This window comes from Saccoglossus kowalevskii, chromosome 3 (genome assembly GCF_978046115.1).
Source record: "Saccoglossus kowalevskii chromosome 3, keSacKowa6.1, whole genome shotgun sequence".
Classification (NCBI taxonomy): Eukaryota; Metazoa; Hemichordata; class Enteropneusta; family Harrimaniidae; genus Saccoglossus; species Saccoglossus kowalevskii.
The window spans coordinates 2,094,671-2,119,825 of record NC_140643.1 but is presented as its reverse complement, the minus strand read 5'-3'; the positions used below and the strand labels follow the sequence as shown (position 1 = coordinate 2,119,825).

The 25,155-nt window shown below is 34.7% G+C and overlaps 1 protein-coding gene across 1 annotated transcript in view; it reads right to left on the bottom strand.

The window, feature by feature from the left end:
- LOC144357578 (protein UXT-like) overlaps positions 1–25,155 on the bottom strand; it is a 59,831-nt gene that overhangs the window by 30,642 nt on the left and 4,034 nt on the right. Inside the window, exon 2 of the mRNA XM_085496686.1 lies at positions 17,502–17,583. Within this exon, the coding sequence (XP_085352812.1) occupies positions 17,502–17,583 (82 nt within the window). The remainder of the gene's footprint in view (positions 1–17,501; positions 17,584–25,155) is intronic.

Below are 25,155 nucleotides of genomic sequence, written 5' to 3'. Positions count from 1 at the left end.
TACACCACACGACCATAAGATGCCAGTTCCTGTTCAAGTAAATTATTCGGGATGAATGGTGGAACTCCTGATAGAACGACTTTAGTTGCCGGTTTAACAAGTGGCTCAACATAAACAAAAGAATGACCAATTGTGCTCAAACCAGCTGCACAACATTCCTCGACTGATTTTATGGAGTCCAGAAAGACAATCACACTTCCACTAACCCTGGAAGCAGCCACAATATTTTTTGAATCAATTACCTCAGAAATAGCATGGGCGTAACTTTCGATATCAACACCATCGATGGATTCGTATTTAATGTCATGTTTGCGGGTCAAACCCGCAAATGGATTGCCACGTTGTTGACTTGTGGGAGCCATCTTTCAGGTTGACTGATGTGGCGGTGCAGTCAACCTGAAAGCAGAAAATGAAATCAAAGAAAAGTACAGCAGATTTTTGCCAAGAAACCAAAATAGATCAATAAATGAAGGCGGGAAACGTTTATAAAACAAATTAAACCACAAAAAGTACTCACAAAAGTCTTTGACAGGTGAAATTCGCTCAAAAATCAGGAGCTCCAGAGACAAGATGTATGTATGCTAATTTACATACATACATAAATACATACATGCATTTGAATCTTTTATTCTCGAGTAATAACAAAATCAGTTAACAATCACTGTTTAAATACAAGAATTGGACATATAGCGGTAAGTATAAATCAAAGGCGAATACAAGTGATACAGAATAACAATAAAAAAAAACGAATTATAAAGTAACAGTAGAGGAAAGTATACAATATAATATGTTTGAATATAAACGATGAAAATTAATTACAGATGATATTGCAACGAAATATAAAGTAATGGTACAGGTAGGTATAAAACAATATCGGATACAGTACAAATTATAGTCGAATATGTACAAACAGAAACAGTAAAATAATCTTGAGAATAAAATCAAAGTGTTCATTTTATTATAAAAATAGTTCAATTTATTATTTACATAATAAATTCTGGATGGACGAGGTCTTCACCGATGACTGATGCTACTGCGTCGTTGATACACCAAAGTTGGATGAAGGCTGCCATAGTACCAGTCAGCTTGTGGTAGTTGTATTCATCTCGTAATCTTGATTTCAGTCGTGCTTTGAAGCAATGGGTGACATCAGTGCCAGGTAAGTTCTTCATTTTCTTTATCCGGGTAATGTGTATTGAAGCTTTTACCGATGTGATGATGAACACAAGCAATTTGTGAAGCACCAATGGTTTCTAAGTGGTCCAAATAAGTAATGGAACAATGGGATGGACCCAATGTCTAACAGATTGTGAATAACTTTATTAAAAGTTACAAACAACGGGTCCAGCCTGGTGCACTCTATGAATCAGTGCATTAAGTCATCTTTTCCGTTGCAGAAAACATAAGTGTCCGATTCCCTCAGCCCAGACTTGAATAAGAAACCTCCAGTGGGGTAAGCGTCATGAAGAAGACGCCACTGGAGGTCGCCATCTTTTTTGGTGAGTGGATGGAGGTAACAATCCTTAAAATTCGGTTTGTAAGTATCAATCGATAGCAAGTCACACCACACAGTGCCTGCCTGTGTGGCGTCCTTGGAGAGTTTGTTAACCGACACCAGAAAGTTGTAAATGCTACCTTACTTTAGTGTGTACAAGGGACAATTGAGCAAAATATCATTATCATCATCTTTATACAATAATTCAAGCGAATATCTTGGATGTGTAATACTTGTGGAATCTGTGGTGTTTTCATTATTTACAATATCTTTCATGCTCGTAGGGATAGCATTGTGAACAATATCTAGAGCGATACCTAGCAGGCGTGCTGAGTATATACTAATGCGTGGATGTAACGATTGAACTGACAACCATTCTCCATCAGTCAATAAATCGCTAATCCTAGTCACACCGGATTCAATAAAATGAGTAAGTTTGAGAGGTGTCTGTCTTAAAGGATGTAAAATGAGTTTATTATAAAATAACGGATCCAGACAAACGATGTGGTAAGTAGATGGTATGTCCTTACGCACAAAAGTTATCCTAGACCAAATTTTTAACAAACTACAATAAAAACTGGAAACATTAAAATCAGACTTCGGAATATCAATAATAAACAACTGTTTATTATAATTCAAGTTTTGAAATTGTCTTAAAAAGTAATCGGCGAAAAAGAAGCATGGATGACTTGAGTTAAAATAAAAATACTGTTGTACGTATTGTACGCGGTATGAAGCTATACGGGTTGGCAAGTGCGCTAATCCCTGTCCTCCTTCACTGGGAAGCAAATACACCAATTCGGCAGGAATCCAATGTCTTCCCAACCAAAAGAAGTCAACAAACATTTTTTGAATCGCATTAAATACTCGATCAGAAGGAGAGAGACAAATTAGTTTGTGCAAGAGTTTGGATACAACAAGATTGTTAATAATCAGAGAACGCCCTCTGTAGGACAGAGCAGGTGCATATTTTGACCAGTGACCTATTTTCGCCTCGACCTCGTCGATGACATTAGACCAATTACGATCTGTAAAAGCGGTGTTATTCCCAACAAAAACGCCGAGAACTTTGAGGCCGTCAGAGGTCCCGCCTATATTTAGTGGCTTATCAGGTCTATTTTTCCAGGCACCTACGCATAGCCCTTGCGACTTGGTATAGTTAAAGCGAGAGTTACTGGCATTCTCGTAAACAGATTCTCTGAGTTTAATAAAATCAGAGTTATTGGTGACAAAGAAACTGACATCGTCAGCATAAGCAGAAAGTTTAACCCCTCGATCAGGAGAATCATCAACCTGAACACCACGGATACCACTCTGGGTTCGGATCTTGTGCAAAAGGGGCTCGATAGCTAGCGTGTACAGTTGCCCTGATAGGGAACATCCCTGACGAATACCCCTATTAAACTGGACAGGGTTGGTGAGGGCGCTATTGACACGGACCAGACTTTCAGTGTCAGAATAGACAAGTTTAATATAGTCACAGAACCGATTACCGAACCCGAAGGCCTGTAGCGTTTTCAATAAATATCCGTGGTGAACTCTATAGAAAGCTTTCTCCTGGTCGAGAGAGACAAATCCTAGTGTGATGTTTTTACTGTTTGCGTACGTGATGACATCACGTATCAAGTGTATGTTGTCATAAATTTGTCTTCCTGGGATAGAGTAGCTTTGATCGATATGAACTATACTGCCAAGGACGGATTTTAATCTTAGAGAAAGCGCTTTGGTCAAGATCTTGTAATCCGCGCATAGTAAGCTTACAAGTCTCCAATACTTCAGTAGTCCATTGTTACCTTTTTTTGGCAGTAGAGTGATAACAGCCCGTCTACACGACAAAGGCATCTGGCCCTCTTCGATTGAGGCAGTAATGACGTCGTGAAGATCAGAGCTTAAAATCGACCAAAAATGTTTATAAAATTCGCCGGGTATACCATCTATGCCTGGGGATCTATTGGTGGAAATTAACTTGACTGCGTTGGTAAGATTTTCATGCAATATTGGCGCGTCACAATCTTCCCTGATAGCGTCGTCTAGTTGAGGCAATCCGGAAAGCAGTTTATTTTGAGCTTCAATGGGAATCGGACTGGACTGTAAAACTCTTTAAAACTCCATTGACCTCATTTCAGCTTGTGACCCAGTCAGCGATCCATCGGGATGCTGTAAGTGTGACATTACTTTACGCGACCCCCTTTGTTTCTCACAGTCAAAGAAAAAGGATGTAGGGGCATCGTTTTCATTTAAAATTTTATGTCGAGATCTTATGGCAGCACCCTTACATTCCGTTTTTGTTAGATTTTCCAATAAAGTATGTTTTTCTTCGAGTATCCCTTTTAGTGAAGGATCGTCCTTTAAGCGGTCTTTAATATTTGTAATGTCCTTGCGTAATCCAGCTTGATTATTCCTGTATGTAAAGGACAACTTGGCACTGTACTGCTTTGTGAGTACTTTAATATTTAGCTTGCCAATGTCCCACCACATTTGAATTTTACTGAAGCGTGATTTCTCACTGCGCCACTTCAACCAATATTCTGTAAATATTTCACAAAAATCTTCATCCTGCAGGAGGCTTAAATTAAAGCACCAAACAGGATTACGTGCATTAGTGGAGTTAAAAGACAGACGGATATCGACAGGAAAATGATCAGAAAAATCATAACGAGGCAGTATAGATGATAATTTAATTCTGGATACGATAGATTTAGATATATAAAACGTATCAATTCGAGATTTGCTCTCGTTTCTACTCCAGGTATACTGCCTGACAGTAGGATTGTGATGGCGCCACGCATCAACAAGTTTGAAGCGCAACAAAATTTGTGATAGGAACCTAGAAGAAGAAAGGTGTGGCTCTGGACTGTCCACCCGGTCAATACTCGCATCCATTGTACAATTAAAATCGCCGCCAGCGACGACTGGGTCATTGTTTATATTTTTTAAATGATGTTTCAACACCTTAAAAAACTCCAACCATTCAGGCCCATTGGTTGGGGCATATACGTTTATCAAGTGCAGCGGGAACCCATAGATTTCGACATGAATATGCAAAAGACGACCCAGGACTACATCATTGACATTCAGAATTTTAATATTTGCATGAGTTTTAAAAAGTATAGCAACGCCTGCCGAATTTGTGGATTCGTGAGAAAAAAATATAGGCGCCCTCCAGACCACACGGAACAGAGTGTGTTTCCTGAAGAAAAAAATCCTTACAATAATTACTTTTAATGTATTCAAACAGCTGGTATCGTTTTAAAGAATCTCTGCAACCATGTACATTCCAAGTAATTCCAGCTAATTTTGCCATAATTAGAAGAGATAAAAAGCAACCAAGCCAGTGACGCATATCCATGGAGTGTTGATACATAATTAACATACAATTCAATCAGTTCAAACAATGACAGAATGCGAGGAAATGCCTCGTTTTTTACTCACGATGCTTGATCTTAAATTCCCATCTCCTTCAGCACTGGATTTTAATGAACGTTTAACATGTTTCGAAATACGCATTGTCATTCGCTGTACGCGTATCTTTTCTTTGCTCGGGAAATCGGCACTCTTACGAAGACTGTTTAAGGACCTCACTTCTGTTCGGAGGTCGGAACAGAAAGAACTCGCCTGTTCGATTAATAGTGATTTTGACTGACCGGAGTCTATGGTGGGTAATGGAACGTAGTGAATTGCGCCCTCTGCACTACATCACAACCATACCTACTGTGCAATGTAGGGGTGTGTACTCAATTTTAACAATATTTTAACTGATAATTTGTGCAGGCAAATTTGAAAACAAACATAATTTCAACTACAGCATGTAGATTTACTCAATGTATTGGCGATCCGCTCCACTAGGATTGCCCTTATAATCACTTTTGTTGTTTTGTGTGTGTGTGTGTGTGTGTGTGTGTGTGTGTGTGTGTGTGTGTACATTTCCAGTGTTTTCACGTATGATTTCTTGTGATTATTTTGGCTTAGCCGATTTCTTTCAAACTTGGCAGGTAGGTCACACCTTCACCCTAGTTATAAGGAAAAATCTGAAAAAAATGTTTGGCCCACCGTTGCCATAGCAACGGCCAAAAAACTGATTTTTGGATAGCTTCGCGCCAAATGTATCTCCTCCTACAAATTTGGGATAAAACACAGACATAGCTCATTCTACTCAGCTTGAGTGTGGGCACAAAGTTACTATTTGAATTTTTGATATCTGTTTTCATTACCGAGAAATTTGACCCCAAAATTGGGGTAACTTTTCACCAGCAACGGCTCGGCTGGTTTTGTTCAAACTTCACAGGTAGGTCGTGCCGTCACTAATTGGAAAAAAATCCTGGCCCACCACTGCCATTGCAACATCCAAAAACTTATTTTTGAATATTTTTGCCCCAAATGTATTACCTCCTACCAGTTTTGTACACAGTCAGATGGCATCGGTGTCGCTGGGTGTATATGATAAAGGGAAGTTGTGCAACCAAATTTGCCGAGTTCGCAGTTTTTCGCCAATAACAAAATAACTAAGGCAACAACTCACGGTTTTTCAGCATTTTTGTAATAAAGACATTATTCTCTATCAATAATCCGCCCAAAACAGGAACATTTCTACTAATTCTTGTGTTTTTGGATGTTTTTCGAAAAACCTGCAATTAGGCTGCGAAAGTAGAACATTCCGGAGGGGGCGAAAATTTAACGCGTAAACAAATAGAACGTGTATTTTGACCTCTATGCGGTCGTTGCCAAAGAGCCCTGCGTCCATCGCCTGGCGATGCTCTTCCGTTTCACCAGTTGCGTTTTTTTGACTAAAATTTGGGCAGTACTGTCAGTCACAAAAATTGATGAATAAATTAATACATATAAAATATGAATCATGGGCTAATTCAATGGTCATCGAACACTCCACTACTAAACAATCTGTGGCAAGATAGTAGCGTACTGTATATTTGACCCAGATTTGACAAGCGTGGTACAGTTTTTTGCGCGTGTCTGTAATAACGCGCACAAAGGATTGTGGGACAGAGTTCTTTATTTGCTGGCATTCTTGACTTTTGACTGCAGTTCTTTTTTATATTTTAGAGTAAATGCTTCTGATATGCTCTTAGGTTGCTTAATATTCGTCTGAAATTCTGGACTGTGGTTATATTTTTCGATTAGGAGTCGTATATTTAAATAACTCACTGTGACTAGTGTTTTGCATTATGAAGTATATTGTTATGAAGGTCAACACACTGCAATTTAGGTAAATATTTACCATTTCGTTATTTCATTATTTCGCTTTCCAGCATTTACAGGAAACGCTTCATTCTAGAAAATGTTATCGCAAAACGGTTGGAAATAATAAATGTAACAGCAGAATGCGCTCTAGCACAGTCACTCTACTAAGAGAGTGACTGTGGTCCTATTAATAAACTAAGTGACTTCTAAAGACTGAATGGTGTTTGCGAACTTCGTATTAGTTATAAACCGACGTTAGTTTCACGTTTATGTCACACCATGGAAACAGCCAAAAACATGTTGCTTGTTTTTGAGCGGAGCGCCAACCAGCCTACCGGCTTGTCAAGGTTAATAGCCACATGGTAATTTGGTAGTTTTAGGAGAGGAAAATGGTGGAAGGTTACTAGCTACATTGTACCATACTTACCCGAGTATAAGCCCAGGGGCCTGCCATGTGAAATCGGGAAAATTAGGGGGTGGGCTTATACTCGAGGACCACCTCAGAAAAGATAAAACTGGAGGGGGGGTTTAAATTGTAACCATCTTCCCAACCACGACAAATTAAACAAATTACATTTTTCGTTCACAGTGCCGTCTTGGAGAAATATTAGGTCTTTTTGATTTCCACAACACTTTTTGATACCGCCTGAATTTACGGTGCAAAAATGGGTAAGGTCTGTGGAAAAACAGTCAAGGTCAACTTCTTTATCATTATCTTCGTTGTGGAATGTTTTCGATCGTTCGCAAACTCTCGATTCAAAGCAATTTCTGACATGGTGTTTTGCATCATGACTTGGTCTGAACAACTTCCTTTGACCTAACAGGTCAACCAATCAAAATGTTGTGTCGTACAGACGAAGTTTTCCGATTATTGACGAAATAATTTTTTCAACGCAATATGCGATTTGACTCGACAAAAAACAGTGATTTTTTTCCCTAACACTGTTGATTCGCAATTTTCCAAAGGTAAACTGAGGGTGGAGGAAGTATTTAAATTTGTCACGGTTGCCATTCATGCCGAAGAATAGTTTGCTCGATCACACCCCATTCACGAAAGTCTCAATGGACACGATTATTCGGAAGAGTAAAACGATGTTCAATGAACATGTTTCAGGACTTGACAATCACGTTTTTGGCGCTTCTAAAACTACTATTCAGAAGAAATATGCATTACTTCAGTATTGCAACATAAGGGTTCATCCTGAGTAAATAACAAAATAGAAAATATGCGAACCATTTTCCGTACATTCGCCGGCCTGAAATTAAAATGAGTTTTCTCGTAAAGGCAGGAACCAAACTAACATACCACTCACGATTATTATGCAATGAAATATACTTTTTAATAAATGTTGTCGATGCCCGGTAAAAACACCATGGGCCTATACTCGGGGATGCCCTCAACTTGTGAAATGTCTAAAAACAGAAGGGTGGGCTTATACTCGGGGAGGGGCTTATACTCGGGGAGGTACGGTAATTTGGTAGTTTAAGAAGAGGAAAATGGTGGAAGTTAACTACCGGTAACTACATCATAATTTGGTTGTTTTAAGCAGAGGAAAATGGTGGAAGTTAACTAACTACATCGTAATTTGGTTGTTTTAGGAGAGAAAAATGGTGGAGGGTTACGAGCTACATCATAATTTGGTTGTTTTAGGAGAGAAAAATGGTGGAGGGTTACGAGCTACATCATAATTTGGTTGTTTTAGGAAAGGAAAATGGTGGAGGGTTACGAGCTACATCATAATTTGGTTGTTTTAGGAGAGAAAAATGGTGGAGGGTTACTAGCTAAATCATAATTTGGTTGTTTTAGGAAAGGAAAATGGTGGAGGGTTACTAGCTACATCATAATTTGGTTGTTTTAGGAGAGAAAAATGGTGGAGGGTTACGAGCTACATCATAATTTGGTTGTTTTAGGAGAGAAAAGTGGTGGAGGGTTACTACTAGCTAAATCATAATTTGGTTGTTTTAGGAAAGGAAAATGGTGGAAGGTTACTAGCTACATCATAATTTGGTTTTAGGAGAGAAAAATGGTGGAGGGTTACGAGCTACATCATAATTTGGTTGTTTTAGGAGAGAAAAATGGTGGAGGGTTACGAGCTACATCATAATTTGGTTGTTTTAGGAGAGAAAAATGGTGGAGGGTTACGAGCTACATCATAATTTGGTTGTTTTAGGAGAGAAAAATGGTGGAGGGTTACTAGCTAAATCATAATTTGGTTGTTTTAGGAAAGGAAAATGGTGGAGGGTTACTAGCTACATCATAATTTGGTTGTTTTAGGAGAGAAAAATGGTGGAGGGTTACGAGCTACATCATAATTTGGTTGTTTTAGGAGAGAAAAGTGGTGGAGGGTTACTACTAGCTAAATCATAAGGGAAGAACAAGCTATTCATGGCACAGTCCCTGTTAGTTATCAAATTTAAGATACATAGTTTTGTTTATAGTAATATAGCTGGAATATAACCATGTCAGGAATATGATTTTTTTTAAATTAAAATGATTGACATTTGTATCTGATCGTCAAACAAGTACTTGTCCATATTGAGAGAAATTGCTGTGGAACAGCATTCAAAATCAGCCATTTTGAATACATGTATATATATAACATGATGTATAACGAATATATAAAATTTAAATATAATAAGTCAAAGCATTTAAGAGATATGGCTCTAGAAGCCCAATCATTAAAACAAAATGGCCACCAGTCAGCCATTTTGAATCCATTTTGAAAAATAAAATGACGAGCATCAGGAACCAGTAATGTCTAATGTATGTACTAAGTTTGAATGAAATCCATCCATAAATGCTTGATATTTGATGATTGTTTAGCACAAAAAAGGCCACCATTTGGCCATTTTGAATAGGATCGTCAAACCAATATATCTGTCTATCTATGACATGATGTATAACAAATATTTAAAATTTGAACATAATCAGTGAAAGCAAGTCAGAGATATGGCACGAGAACCACATTCATTAATACAAAATGACCGCCAGTCGGCCATTTTGAATCTTATCTGAAAAACAAAATTATTTGCAGCAAGATCCCATAACGTCTAATGTATATACCAAGTTTGAACAAAATCCATCTGTAAACAGCCGAGAAATGCTTGATTTTGATGATTTTTAGCAGAAAAATGGCCGCCATTCCGCCATCTTGAATCAGATCGTGAAACAAATTGACGTGCATATGTATAATATCATGTATGATGTATGTGTGAAGTTTGATTGTGATTGGTCCAGGCATTTCTAAGATATAGGTCCAGATGCACAGACGCACGCACGCACACACACACGGACACACGGAGGTCAAAACATAAGTCCTCGTTTTCGAACTGCGTCCAAACGGGGACTAAAAATGGTGCTGTTTTAGGAGAGAAAAATGGTGGAGGGTTACGAGCTACATCATAATTTGGTTGTTTTAGGAAAGGGAAATGGTGGAAGGTTACTAGCTACATTGTAATTTGGTTGTTTTAGGAAAGAACAAGTCATTGAAAATGACACAGTCCAAGTAAAATTTTTGAAAGTTCCCTTTGTGCTCGTCATATTAAAGCGGAGGGGTTGTCCCGAGCGTGTCTTTGAAACTTGAGTTTCAAGTCAAAACACGTGTTTTGTGTAGTACATGTAGTATATGGCCAAAATTAAAAACAGCCGTTATTCTGCCATCTTTGATCGGATTATGAAACACACTGATATGTATGATGTATGTGCCAAATACGAATGAAAATGGTACATAAATTGTGGAAATATAGTGGTAAGGCCAAAACATCAGATGGCTGTCAATCGGCCATCCTTGACCAGATTTTGAAACAAATTGTCATGGACATAAATTGTGGAAATAAAGTGGTAAGGCCAAAACGTCAGATGGCTGTTGCCAAATTTGAATGAAAACTGACAGAGCACGTCTAAAATACCGCATATAAAAAAACAAGATGCCTGCCAGTCGACCATCTTTGATCCAATTGCGAAATAAATCATCATGGACATGTATCCTAACATGTATAATCTATGTACCAAGTCTGAATGACAACTGACAAAGCATGATCAAAATACAACATTTTCAAAAAACAAGATGGCTGCCAGTCGGCCATTTTGAATCGAATCGCTAAACCACTGCAAGTGCATATGTCCCACATAAGGTACTAGGCACATGCAAAGAATGAACGGAATCAGTCCACAGGATTCTGAAATATGACTCTGGACAGACTGACGCACTGACGGACAAACACACGGATGGATGAACGGACAGACTCAGGAACTCAGGGACGGTCGGGGACATGTATCCTAACATGTATGATCTATGTACTAAATTTGAATGACAACTGACAAAGCATGTCCAAAATATGACATTTTCAAAAAACAAGATGGCTGCCAGTCGGCCATCTTTGATCTAATTGCGAAATAAATCGTCATGAACATGTATCCTAACATATATAATCTGTGTACCAAGTTTGAATGAAAACTGACAAAGCATGTCCAAAATACAACATTTTCAAAAAACAAGATGGCTGCCAGTCGGCCATCTTTGATCCAATTGTGAAATAAATCGTCATGAACATGTAACCTAACATATATAATCTATGTACCAAGTTTGAATGAAAACTGACAAAGCATGTCCAAAATACAACATTTTCAAAAAACAAGATGGCTGCCAGTCGGCCATTTTGAATCAAATCGCTAAACCACTGCGTGTGCATATGTCCCACATAAAGTACTAGGCACATGCAAAGAATGAACAGAATCGGTCCAAGTGATTCTGAGATATTATTCCAGACGGACGCACAGACGCACAGAGACCAAATTATAAGTCTCTGTTTTTGGACTTCAAACTCAAATGAAATCATAATTTTCTTACTTATAAAAAACAATACAATATAACCCTTGGCCAATTCTTGTGAGTTTAATTAAACTCAATTACAATGCAATACAATGGAGAGTTGAATATCCCGTGACTGAACATAGACATGTTTGCAAAGCTTAGGTTTAGTATCGGGGTAAGGTATGGTATAATTATATTAATATTAATATAAACTGAACCATACCTTCCCCGATACTAAACCTAAGCTTCGCAAACCTGACTTAAGGTAGCGAGACTATTATTTGTGTTGAAAATTACGATTTTCACATTTATTTATTAATTGATGAAATGCACTATAAACTTTCATGTGATAAAGTCAACGAAACATAAAATGTCATGTAAGTTGGTTAAAATGTAGATTTTCTGAAGGGAAGCAAGGCAGCCTCAGTAGTGTTTTCCAAAATCAACAACACAGGTTTAATCTGTGTGCCTATAAGTTTCAAAGATAAACTCAAGACAAAGCAATGTTAGGATGTGTTATCAGTAGCTATCTGACACACAATGAGTGTTTCCAAACATTTGAGTGGTTTGTCTCCGCCCCTGTTTGTTTCATAGATTAGTCATTTGCATATGAATGTGTCAGACACAAGGTCATACAGTCACTGAAAAAAAATCATTGATTTTGGTGTTTTCATATGACGAATTTATCCAATTATAGCTATCCCATTCCTTTATTTTTTTGGTTTCCAATAGCCTTACACATTTGGATGTCCCTACACATGTTAAAACAGACCTTGATGGAAAAACAAATTGATTGTGCTGATAAACAAGTTTGAAAATCTTTGCTGTTACTTCATGGACGTTTTCTAGGAGTTTATGTTTTTCAAAATACAAGGTCTTTAACAAAAAATAACGTATACTTATTGTCGTCGGATTAACACCAAATTTTCACAGCTTTAAGGTGACAGTGAGAGGAACTTGAATGTGTCCAGACAAACTATTTCATCGATTATTTACCAACGAGTTGTGGTTTGAGTTGGGGGCAATGCGACTAAAACAGTAATTGAAATTCAGCACACTATTTTTTAAAACGCGTTGCTTGAATAAAACTGACCAGACACATTCAATTTACCAGACTATTGAACAACTAGGAAAAGTGAAAAAAAATACTTCTGATCACCAGCATAAATGCGTAACTATTTTTTTTACAGAAAAAGTAATTTTTCACCTTTGATTGAGTAACGCGTCGTAGAATGCAGATACCGGCATGCAAAATACACTTGTGAAAAGCTTGAAATCTGGCGATTCTAAAATTATATACTTTCCTGGGTCTATTTGTAGTCATTTAGTCACAATTAGAAGATGAAAACAAGTATGCAAATAATAGTCCCGCTACCTTAAATTCGATTAAATATTAATATAAATTATGAAACATTGTGGAGCCACTTGTTTGGGGCTCCACTTTTACAAGGGGCTCCACTTTGTTTGTGCATGTCTGGTCTACTGGCTCTACTTCTACGTCTACACCAGGGCTCATACCACTAATTGAATTTCCATAGACGACAATGTTAACATATGACGAGATTGCTATATGAAAATGACGAAGAAAGTTGAAAATATGGCTCAAAAATGGGAAATCAATATGCCAGTAATCAACCATATGAAAAAAACTAACATGTTGGCCAGCTCAAACTCTTGCAAATCTCAGGTAAACAAGACACACCTACTGTATTTGGTTTGCACCAAGAGAAATCACTGGAAAAACACCAAGATTAGAACATCCAAATATACACAGAATAAACCCACAGGTACACAGCCGCTAAGTAGTAAACAAAAGACCACATGTTGGTCTCACCTCTGACCCAGGTGATTATGCCCTCAAACAGGGAGCACCTGAGAAAACAAATATTTAATAAATGTCATTGGTTCTTGCTAGGCATTTAAATTGAGGGCTACGAGCAGCCATTGGTTAATTAGTGGCATGAGACCACCAACACACCCACACACACACACACACACACACACACACATACAGACACACTAACCGCAAAGACTCCCATTTTGTGCTTTGCACATGGGAGTCAAAAATGGTGGGAGGTTACTAGCTACATCATAATTTGGTTGCTTTAGGAAAGGAAAATGGTGGGAGGTTACTAGCTACATCATAATTTGGTTGTTTTAGGAGAGAAAAATGGTGGAGGGTTACGAGCTACATCATATTTTGGTTGTTTCAGGAGAGGAAAATGGTGGGAGATTACTAGCTAAATCGTAATTTGGTTGTTTTAGGAGAGAAAAATGGTGGAAGGTTACTAGCTACATCGTAATTTGGTTGTTTTAGGAGAGAAAATGGTGGAGGGTTACGAGCTACATCATAATTTGGTTGTTTTTGGAAAGAAAAATGGTGGAAGGTTACTAGCTACATTTTGTATATCGTAATTTTGTTGTTTTAGGAAAGGAAAATGGTGGAAGGTTATTAGCTACATCATAATTTGGTTGTTTTAGGAAAGGAAAATGTTGGGAGGTTACTAGCTACATTGTAATTTGTTTGTTTCAGGAAAGAACAAGTCATTGAAAATGACACAGTCCCTGTTATTAAATTTTAGCAGAGGGGTTGTCGTGAGTGTGTCCTTGAAACGTGAGTTCCAAGTGGCGTATAAAACAGATTGTTTATTTACATCAAAACATGTGTTCCGTGTAGTAGTAAATATGGCCAAAAATAAAAACAGCCGCTATTCGGCCATCTGATTATGAAACACACTGATATGTATGATGTATGTGTCAAATACAAATGAAAATGGTACATAAATTGTGGAAATATAGTAGTAAGGCCAAAAAGTCAGATGGCTGCCAATCGGCCATCCTTGACCAGATTTTGAAACAAATTGTCATGGACATGCATCCTAAAATGTATAAAGTACATGTATGTGCCAAATTTGATTGAAAACTGACAGAGCACGTCCAAGATACTGCATAAAAAAAAATATAATTCCCTTTAACATCGTTTGTTTCAATATAAATATACATTGTCATAATTAATTTTGAATACAAAAAAGTTTTAGGGTTGAACTAACAGTGGGGAATCAGTCTACCGAATGTCCTTTAAAGATGTAAATATCTTACAAAAACATTTGTGCCTTATTTGTTTAATTATTTTAAGGGACATAATTTCCAGCTTTATTCAAAGTAATTCAGATATTTTAGTATAAAAACAAATGCCTCATTGCAAAAAAAAAAGTGCTGCATTTAGACGTGAATAGATTCATAAAACATGCAAAATAACAGAAAATCTTAGCTGGCTTTTGTCCAAGTATTTTGTACAGGTGTCTGTCAAAAATTAATGATTCACTGAGACAAATATGAACTGCCTCATTGTGTGACTACTGTATTATATGAAAAGTAAAAAAAAAAAACCACCCTTTATGAATAGCTATCATGTTGCAAGCTCTGCTTTGCATGCAAATCAACTTAAATAGTTAGTTGGTGTCCAGTGGAGGGAGAAGTCAACAGTACTGTTGCCTCCTGAGAACCTACATCTTCAAACACTGCAATCTTTGTTTGAAGTGAGTTTTTAAACTAGTATTATAAAAACTCTATCATTCTGTTCTAATAGCTGAAACATATTCCTGTGAGTTTTCATTTGTCGAATGAACTCTTTGTCAAATACAGAATACATATATTTTAGAACAATTTTCTTTTTAAAATGTGGATGAAATGTTTTGCTTTTTATGTATTTTTTATGTATTGTTTTTGATTTGTTAACTTTGAACTAAACAGATTTTCTATTAGCTTCAGATCTTGATCAAAGTTTGGCACCCAGTTCATAGGAGTGCTTATATTGATTTTCTGACATCTTGTTTTCTGTAAAGATTTATTGGTAGGTTTGCAAATGTGTATCAGACTGTGCGATCTCTCCATGAGTTGGTTTTGAAACCCAGTAAGGGATTCTGAGATACATTACCAAGGATATTATTACAAAATAAATCATTTGCTTCATTGAACACATACAACAATGCATATTTCCACTGAGGTCAGTGACCTTTGATGTGTATCACCAGTGATCAGTCAAGTAGAAACAGTCAAAATATTTTATCAGTTTTTCTCAATTTTTGCATGATATTTTCATACAGGACATCTGTTGTTCAAACTCAGGGAAGACTTTATACTGATGAACAAGGTGACCAAGTTTGATGAAATTTGGAATAGAATTAGTAAAGTTATCATGCACACAATAACAATTATTAACGACGACGACGACGACAACGCCGGACAAAATTTTTCCCTTAATATACCTTTCCCTTCCATCTTTGATGGTACGGGCAAGGTAAAAACAAGATGCCTGCCAGTCGACCATTTTTGATCCAATTGCGAAATAAATCGTCATGGACATGTATTCTAACGTGTATAATCTATGTGCCAAGTTTGAATGAAAACTGACAAAGCATGTCAAAAATACAACAAAAAATAAGATGGCTGCCAGTCGGCCATTTTGAATCGAATCGCTAAACCACTGCATGTGCATATGTCCCACATAAAGTACTAGGCACATGCAAAGAATGAACAGAATCAGTCCAAGGGATTCTGAGATATGACTCCGGACGGTCGCACAGATGCACAGACGCACAGAGACCAAATTATAAGTCTCCGTTTTTGGACTTCAAACTCAAATGAAATCATAATTTTCTTACATATAAAAAACAATACAATATAACCCTTGGCCAATTCTTGTGAGTTTTAACATCAATACCATTATGTTTTTGTATTTCCTGATTTGAACAGAAAAAAAACAGTTTGATTTGTTGATCAATCACTGAAGAAAACAGATACAGATTAAGACAGACCACTTTGGGTTTGACATGGTTATCAGACCCTTTATTGTACAGGTGAATCATTTGCTAAATTTACATAATTATTTCATGGATTCTGATAATATTGTTTGTACAAGAAATTGACTCGGTGGGGTGGGGCATATTACTTAATATGCAATATGACATTAAATACAACAAATGTAGTTTATCATATACCTCGTATTGCCAGGCCTTTAACGCTATGGGAATCCCGATGCACGAGCCGTGCAATAATTTTCCATATCATGCCCGGGGCCGTGTTCACCATATTTGGTAAACGCGTCTATTTCTTTGAACTTTCTGTTTACAGACAACGCGCTTAATTTGAGTCTGCGCTTCGATAATGGCTGACGATATTATTCTGTGGATGGGAAATATACCGAAAGACCAGTTCAATTGGACTCATTATTACCCTGACGAAAACCGGCATTCCACTACAGCCAATCATAAAGATAACTGGTCACAAAAACGTGTCAAGTTTACAGCACTACGATACTCTCATTCAGTTGGCATCGGTGTTGCCGGATACACCCAGGGACACCGAATCCAGCTGACTGTGACAATACTGTCTCTCAATGGAAGATTATCGGCGCATTTCAGATATTCTAAGTTGAGCTACGCCAGAATCTGGACCTGTAAACCAAAATGCTTCTTGTCAAGCAATTGTTTCTCGTTCACCGACTACAGTTTTTAACAACTGTGAAATCAACGCGGCTCTACCTGCAGTAGAGGTCAGTAAATGACCAACTTAGCTGGACTGTAGTGTTTATTCTTAAGAAAGAAAGTTTATAATGAGTTCGTATTTATTACAGTTAAAATATTGTTATAAAATTTACGTTCATTTGCTATTTCATTGAAACGTAATTTGTGGATAATTTGGTGACATTCGTTTGTCTATTGTGTGAGAGATGTTGTTTTAGGCCAGACGAGCGAAAAATAACATAACTAAAGACGTTTTTTCATATAAGGTATATGATAAAACCCTTATGGACCGGATATGGCTTTTGCTGCCCGAGGTCGTGCGCTGAAGCACCCAAGCTTGCAAGGGCGCATAAGCCGTACAAACGAAAATAATAGTAAATGATATGGCAGATTACAGTGTGGCAATACAAGTTATGCATCAAATGCCTGCAAAACTCAAGTTCAGAAGGGATCATTGTATTTCATAATTACCTGTATTCGTTCAATCACATTTTTCAGCTGTAAATACTCTGCAATTTGTGAGTATATCTTGTCTCTGGAATCCAAAACCTTTCTGAAAATACAAAATAGAACAAATCATTGAAAATGACATAGTCACATCTGTGAAATAATAATAGTTTTTTTTTATTTAATATGCATTTTTTAAAATTTATTTTCAATTTGGCATGCAAAAATTGAAAATATAGGTTTTTAACAAAATGAGCACACATATTTGCTACAACAGAAAATCAATCATACTTGTAATGTCAGAAATGGCCAAACCAACCATCAAAAGTACTTGTAGTAAATTTGAACCATTATGGCTTGCGTATTTTGAGCATTTTTGATTTGAAATAAAAGAAAATCAGAAAACATTCATGACAAACTTCTCAGATCTTTACTGATTTAATCTCTTGAAATGAAATGGAAGAGATTCAATTTTACTCACAGCTGAGTTAATGGAATCTTAGTCTATACAAGTATTTGGCATTTAATGTATACTAGTAGTTTGAGTGTAATTTACCTTAGCTTTGCTTTTTCAGAAAAACTAATAATTTTAAAAATTACAAGCAGCAGGAAACAGGACTTGCGGTTTTCAACAAGAAGTCGAAAATATCACTTTTTACCAAAAATGACAAAAATATTCATAAAAATTGGAGAATTGAAGATATCATCATGAAATGAACAAATCTGAGAGAGGTCCACATGTAGTACCTATATGTATAATATCAAAGGAATCTCAATTGTGTTTTTTTAAAAGAAGTTGAAAAAATCACTTTTAACTAAAAATCACAAAAATATTCAGCAACAAGCCATGCATGGCACAGTCCCTGTTAGTTATCAAATTTAAGATATATAGTTATGTTTATAGTAATAGAGCTGAAATATAACCATGTCAGGAATATGATTTTTTTAACATTAAAATGATTGACATTTGTATCTGATCGTCAAACAAGTACTTATCCATATTGAGAGATATGCTCTGGAACAGCATTCAAAATCAGCCATTTTGAATACATGTATATATATATATAACATGATGTATAACGAATATATAAAATTTGAATATAATCAGTCAAAGCATTTAAGAGATATGGCTCTAGAAGACCAATCATGAAAACAAAATGGCCGCCAGTCAGCTATTTTGAATCCAATCTGAAAAATAAAATGACATGCATCAGGAACCTGTAATGTCTAACGTGTGTTATAAGTTTGAACAAAATTCATCCATAAATGCAAGAAATGTTTGATATTCAAGGATTTTTTCAGCACAAGAATAGCACACTTTGAAAAAGAGCATCAAACCAATATATCCGTATATCTGTGACATGATGTGTAATGAATATTAAAAATTTGAACATAATCAGACAAAACAAGTCAGACATATGGGTCTGGAAACCCATTCATTAAAACAAAATGGCCACCAGACAGCCATTTTGAATCTGATCTGAAAAATAAAATGACGTGCATCAGGAACCTGTAATGTCTAATGTATGTACCAAGTTTGAACGAAATCCATCCATAAATGCCAGAAATGCTTGATATTTGATGATTTTTTAGTACAAAAATGACAACCATTCGGCCATTTTGAATAGGATCGTCAAACCAATATATCTATGACATGATGTATAATGAATATTTAAAATTTGAACATAATCAGTCAAAACAAGCTGGAGATATGGCACGATTGATTAATACATTGATTAATACAAAATGTCCGCCAGTCGGCCATTTTGAATGTTATCTGAAAAATATAATTATTTGCATCAAAGTCTCATAATGTCTAATGTATATACCAAGTTGGAGCAAAATCCATCTGTAAACAGCCGAGAAATGGTTGCTTTTTATGATTTTTTAGCACAAAAATGGCCGCCATTCGGCCATCTTGAATCAGATCGTAAAACAAAATGATGTGCATCAAGGTCCTATAATGTCCAACGTATATATAAAGTTTGAACAAAATCCATCTGTAAACAACCGGGAAATGCTCTATTTTGATGATTTTGATGGCCATTCGGCCATCTTGAATCAGATCATGAAACAAATTGACGTGCTTATGTATGATATCATGTATGATGTATTTGTAAAGTTTGATTGTGATTGGTCCAGGCATTTCTAAGATACAGGTCTGGACGCACACACAGACGAACGCACGAACGCACAGAGGTGAAAACATAAGTCCCCGTTTTCGGACTGCGTCTGGACAGGGACTAAAAATACAAAATTTTAGATTTGAAAACTTGAAAACTTTCTGACTTGTGGTTTCAAAGAAGAATTTGAAATTATAAAGTTGATGCCAACGATGGACAACAAAGGACTTTGTTGACAGTGGAGCTAAAAATGTCATAAATAATGTAAACATATTGCCTGAATTATTTACCAATGTTACTAATATGTTGATTACAATATGCAAATTTTAGATATGTAGGAGTTTTGCATGCAAGCTAAGCTAGCATTTGAGACTACATTCAGCATGTTAAATATTACTGTATGTTACTAAAAATTTTGAACATCAGGATGTAAATATCTGTCATCTCTGCAGGCCATGAAATAGTGCCCTCTATCATCTAAAGCGAAGTTGTTCTGAAAGAAGATAATGTTCAGACTGATTGGGGGCTTATCTGTTGTGGGGAGTTTTTTTATACATAGGTTGAACTTTGAACTGCCAGAAATATACAATAAATTTATGGATGAGCAAAGTTAAACAGCATGTGTAAGTATGATCAACAGAGCAGATGTAATGTGATTATTTTAGCTGAATTCAGCAATTATTGCATATACTCACTAAAGAATTAAAGATAGTATTACTAATTTAGGTCTAACCAAATCTAGTATACATGTCAAGAATTAACATTTTGGACCATACGACATTTTAAATTACAAACAATAGTAATCTTTAGCATCTAGCATTTGTGTTAAGAATATACAAAACACAATTTAATACATCCAAAAATGAGTGTTGACAAACAATTCAAACAAAATAACAAACAGTTCAAGAAACTGTTGACAAACAGTTCAAACAAATTAACAAACTGTTGATAAACAGTTCAAACAAAATAACAAACTGTTGACAAACAGTTCAAACAAAATAACAGTGTTGATAAACAGTTCAAACAAAATAACAAACTGTTGATAAACAGTTCAAACAAAATAACATTTACTGCTGACAAAAATTCAAACGAAATAACAAACAGTTGACAAACAATTCAAACAAATTAACAAACTGTTGACAAACAGTTCAAACAAAATAACATTTACTGTTGACAAAAATTCAAACAAAATAACAAACAGTTGACAAACAATTCAAACAAATTAACAAACTGTTGATAAACAGTTCAAACAAAATAACAAACTGTTGACAAACAGTTCAAACAAAATAACAAACTGTTGACAAACAACAAACAAATAACAAACTGTTGATAAACAGTTCAAACAAAATAACAAACTGTTGACAAACAGTTCAAACAAAATAACAAACTGTTGACAAACAACAAACAAAATAACAGACTGTTGACAAACAGTTCAAACAAAATAACAAACTGTTGACAAACAGTTCAAACAAAATAACAAACTGTTGACAAACAGTTCAAACAAATTAACAAACTGTTGACAAACAGTTCAAACAAAATAACATTTACTGTTGACAAAAATTCAAACAAATTAACAAACTGTTGACAAACAGTTCAAACAAAATAACAAACTGTTGACAAACAGTTCAAACAAAATAACAGACTGTTGACAAACAGTTCAAACAAAATAACAAACTGTTGACAAACAACAAACAAATTAACAAACTGTTGATAAACAGTTCAAACAAAATAACAAACTGTTGACAAACAGTTCAAACAAAATAACAAACTGTTGACAAACAGTTCAAACAAAATAACAGACTGTTGATAAACAGTTCAAACAAAATAACAAACTGTTGACAAACAGTTCAAACAAAATAACAGTGTTGATAAACAGTTCAAACAAAATAACAAACTGTTGACAAACAGTTCAAACAAAATAACAGACTGTTGACAAACAGTTCAAACAAAATAACAGACTGTTGATAAACAGTTCAAACAAAATAACAAACTGTTGACAAACAGTTCAAACAAAATAACATTTACTGTTGACAAAAATTCAAACAAAATAACAAACTGTTGACAAACAGTTCAAACAAAATAACATTTACTGTTGACAAAAATTCAAACAAAATAACAAACAGTTGACAAACAATTTAAACAAATTAACAAACTGTTGACAAACAGTTCAAACAAAATAACAAACTGTTGACAAACAGTTCAAACAAAATAACAAACTGTTGACAAACAGTTCAAACAAAATAACAAACTGTTGACAAACAGTTCAAACAAAATAACAAACTGTTAACAAACAGTTCAAACAAAATAACAAACTGTTGACAAACAGTTAAAACAAAATAACAAACTATTGACAAACAGTTCAAACAAAATAACAAACTGTTGACAAACAGTTCAAACAAAATAACAGTGTTGATAAACAGTTCAAACAAAATAACAAACTGTTGACAAACAGTTCAAACAAAATAACAAACAGTTGACAAATAATTCAAACAAATTAACAAACTGTTGACAAACAGTTCAAACAAAATAACAAACTGTTGACAAACAGTTCAAACAAAATAACAGACTGTTGACAAACAGTTCAAACAAAATAACAGACTGTTGACAAACAGTTCAAACAAAATAACAAACTGTTGACAAACAGTTCAAACAAAATAACAGACTGTTGACAAACAGTTCAAACAAAATAACAAACTGTTGACAAACAACAAACAAATTAACAAACTGTTGATAAACAGTTCAAACAAAATAACAAACTGTTGACAAACAATTCAAACAAAATAACAAACAGTTCAAGAAACTGTTGACAAACAGTTCAAACAAATTAACAAACTGTTGATAAACAGTTCAAACAAAATAACAAACTGTTGACAAACAGTTCAAACAAAATAACAAACTGTTGATAAACAGTTCAAACAAAATAACAAACTGTTGATAAACAGTTCAAACAAAATAACAAACTGTTGACAAACAGTTCAAACAAAATAACAAACTGTTGACAAACAGTTCAAACAAAATAACAGTGTTGATAAACAGTTCAAACAAAATAACAAACTGTTGATAAACAGTTCAAACAAAATAACATTTACTGTTGACAAAAATTCAAACAAAATAACAAACAGTTGACAAACAATTCAAACAAATTAACAAACTGTTGATAAACAGTTCAAACAAAATAACAAACTGTTGACAAACAGTTCAAACAAAATAACAAACTGTTGATAAACAGTTCAAACAAAATAACAAACTGTTGACAAACAGTTCAAACAAAATAACAAACTGTTGACAAACAGTTCAAACAAAATAACAGTGTTGATAAACAGTTCAAACAAAATAACAAACTGTTGATAAACAGTTCAAACAAAATAACATTTACTGTTGACAAAAATTCAAACAAAATAACAAACAGTTGATAAACAGTTCAAACAAAATAACAAACTGTTGATAAACAGTTCAAACAAAATAACAAACTGTTGACAAACAGTTCAAACAAAATAACAAACTGTTGACAAACAGTTCAAACAAAATAACAGTGTTGATAAACAGTTCAAACAAAATAACAAACTGTTGATAAACAGTTCAAACAAAATAACATTTACTGTTGACAAAAATTCAAACAAAATAACAAACAGTTGACAAACAATTCAAACAAATTAACAAACTGTTGATAAACAGTTCAAACAAAAATAACAAACTGTTGACAAACAGTTCAAACAAAATAACAAACTGTTGACAAACAACAAACAAATAACAAACTGTTGATAAACAGTTCAAACAAAATAACAAACTGTTGACAAACAGTTCAAACAAAATAACAAACTGTTGATAAACAGTTCAAACAAAATAACAAACTGTTGACAAACAGTTCAAACAAAATAACAAACTGTTAACAAACAGTTCAAACAAAATAACAGACTGTTGACAAACAGTTCAAACAAAATAACAGACTGTTGATAAACAGTTCAAACAAAATAACAGACTGTTGACAAACAGTTCAAACAAATTAACAAACTGTTGACAAACAGTTCAAACAAAATAACATTTACTGTTGACAAAAATTCAAACAAAATAACAAACAGTTGACAAACAATTCAAACAAATTAACAAACTGTTGACAAACAGTTCAAACAAAATAACAAACTGTTGACAAACAGTTCAAACAAAATAACATTTACTGTTGACAAAAATTCAAACAAAATAACAAACTGTTGACAAACAGTTCAAACAAAATAACATTTACTGTTGACAAAAATTCAAACAAAATAACAAACAGTTGACAAACAATTTAAACAAATTAACAAACTGTTGACAAACAGTTCAAACAAAATAACAAACTGTTGACAAACAGTTCAAACAAAATAACAAACTGTTGACAAACAGTTCAAACAAAATAACAAACTGTTGACAAACAGTTCAAACAAAATAACAAACTGTTAACAAACAGTTCAAACAAAATAACAAACTGTTGACAAACAGTTCAAACAAAATAACAAACTATTGACAAACAGTTCAAACAAAATAACAAACTGTTGACAAACAGTTCAAACAAAATAACAAACTGTTGACAAACAGTTCAAACAAAATAACAGTGTTGATAAACAGTTCAAACAAAATAACAAACTGTTGACAAACAGTTCAAACAAAATAACAGTGTTGATAAACAGTTCAAACAAAATAACAAACTGTTGACAAACAGTTCAAACAAAATAACAAACTGTTGATAAACAGTTCAAACAAAATAACAAACTGTTGACAAACAGTTCAAACAAAATAACAAACTGTTGACAAACAGTTCAAACAAAATAACATTTACTGTTGACAAAAATTCAAACAAAATAACAAACAGTTGACAAATAATTCAAACAAATTAACAAACTGTTGACAAACAGTTCAAACAAAATAACAAACTATTGACAAACAGTTCAAACAAAATAACAAACTGTTGACAAACAGTTCAAACAAAATAACAAACTGTTGACAAACAGTTCAAACAAAATAACAGTGTTGATAAACAGTTCAAACAAAATAACAAACTGTTGACAAACAGTTCAAACAAAATAACAAACTGTTGACAAACAGTTCAAACAAAATAACATTTACTGTTGACAAAAATTCAAACAAAATAACAAACAGTTGACAAATAATTCAAACAAATTAACAAACTGTTGACAAACAGTTCAAACAAAATAACAAACTGTTGACAAACAGTTCAAACAAAATAACAGACTGTTGACAAACAGTTCAAACAAAATAACAGACTGTTGACAAACAGTTCAAACAAAATAACAAACTGTTGACAAACAGTTCAAACAAAATAACAAACTGTTGACAAACAGTTCAAACAAATTAACAAACTGTTGACAAACAATTCAAACAAATTAACAAACTGTTGACAAACAGTTCAAACAAAATAACAAACTGTTGACAAACAGTTCAAACAAAATAACAGACTGTTGACAAACAGTTCAAACAAAATAACAGACTGTTGACAAACAGTTCAAACAAAATAACAAACTGTTGACAAACAGTTCAAACAAAATAACAAACTGTTGACA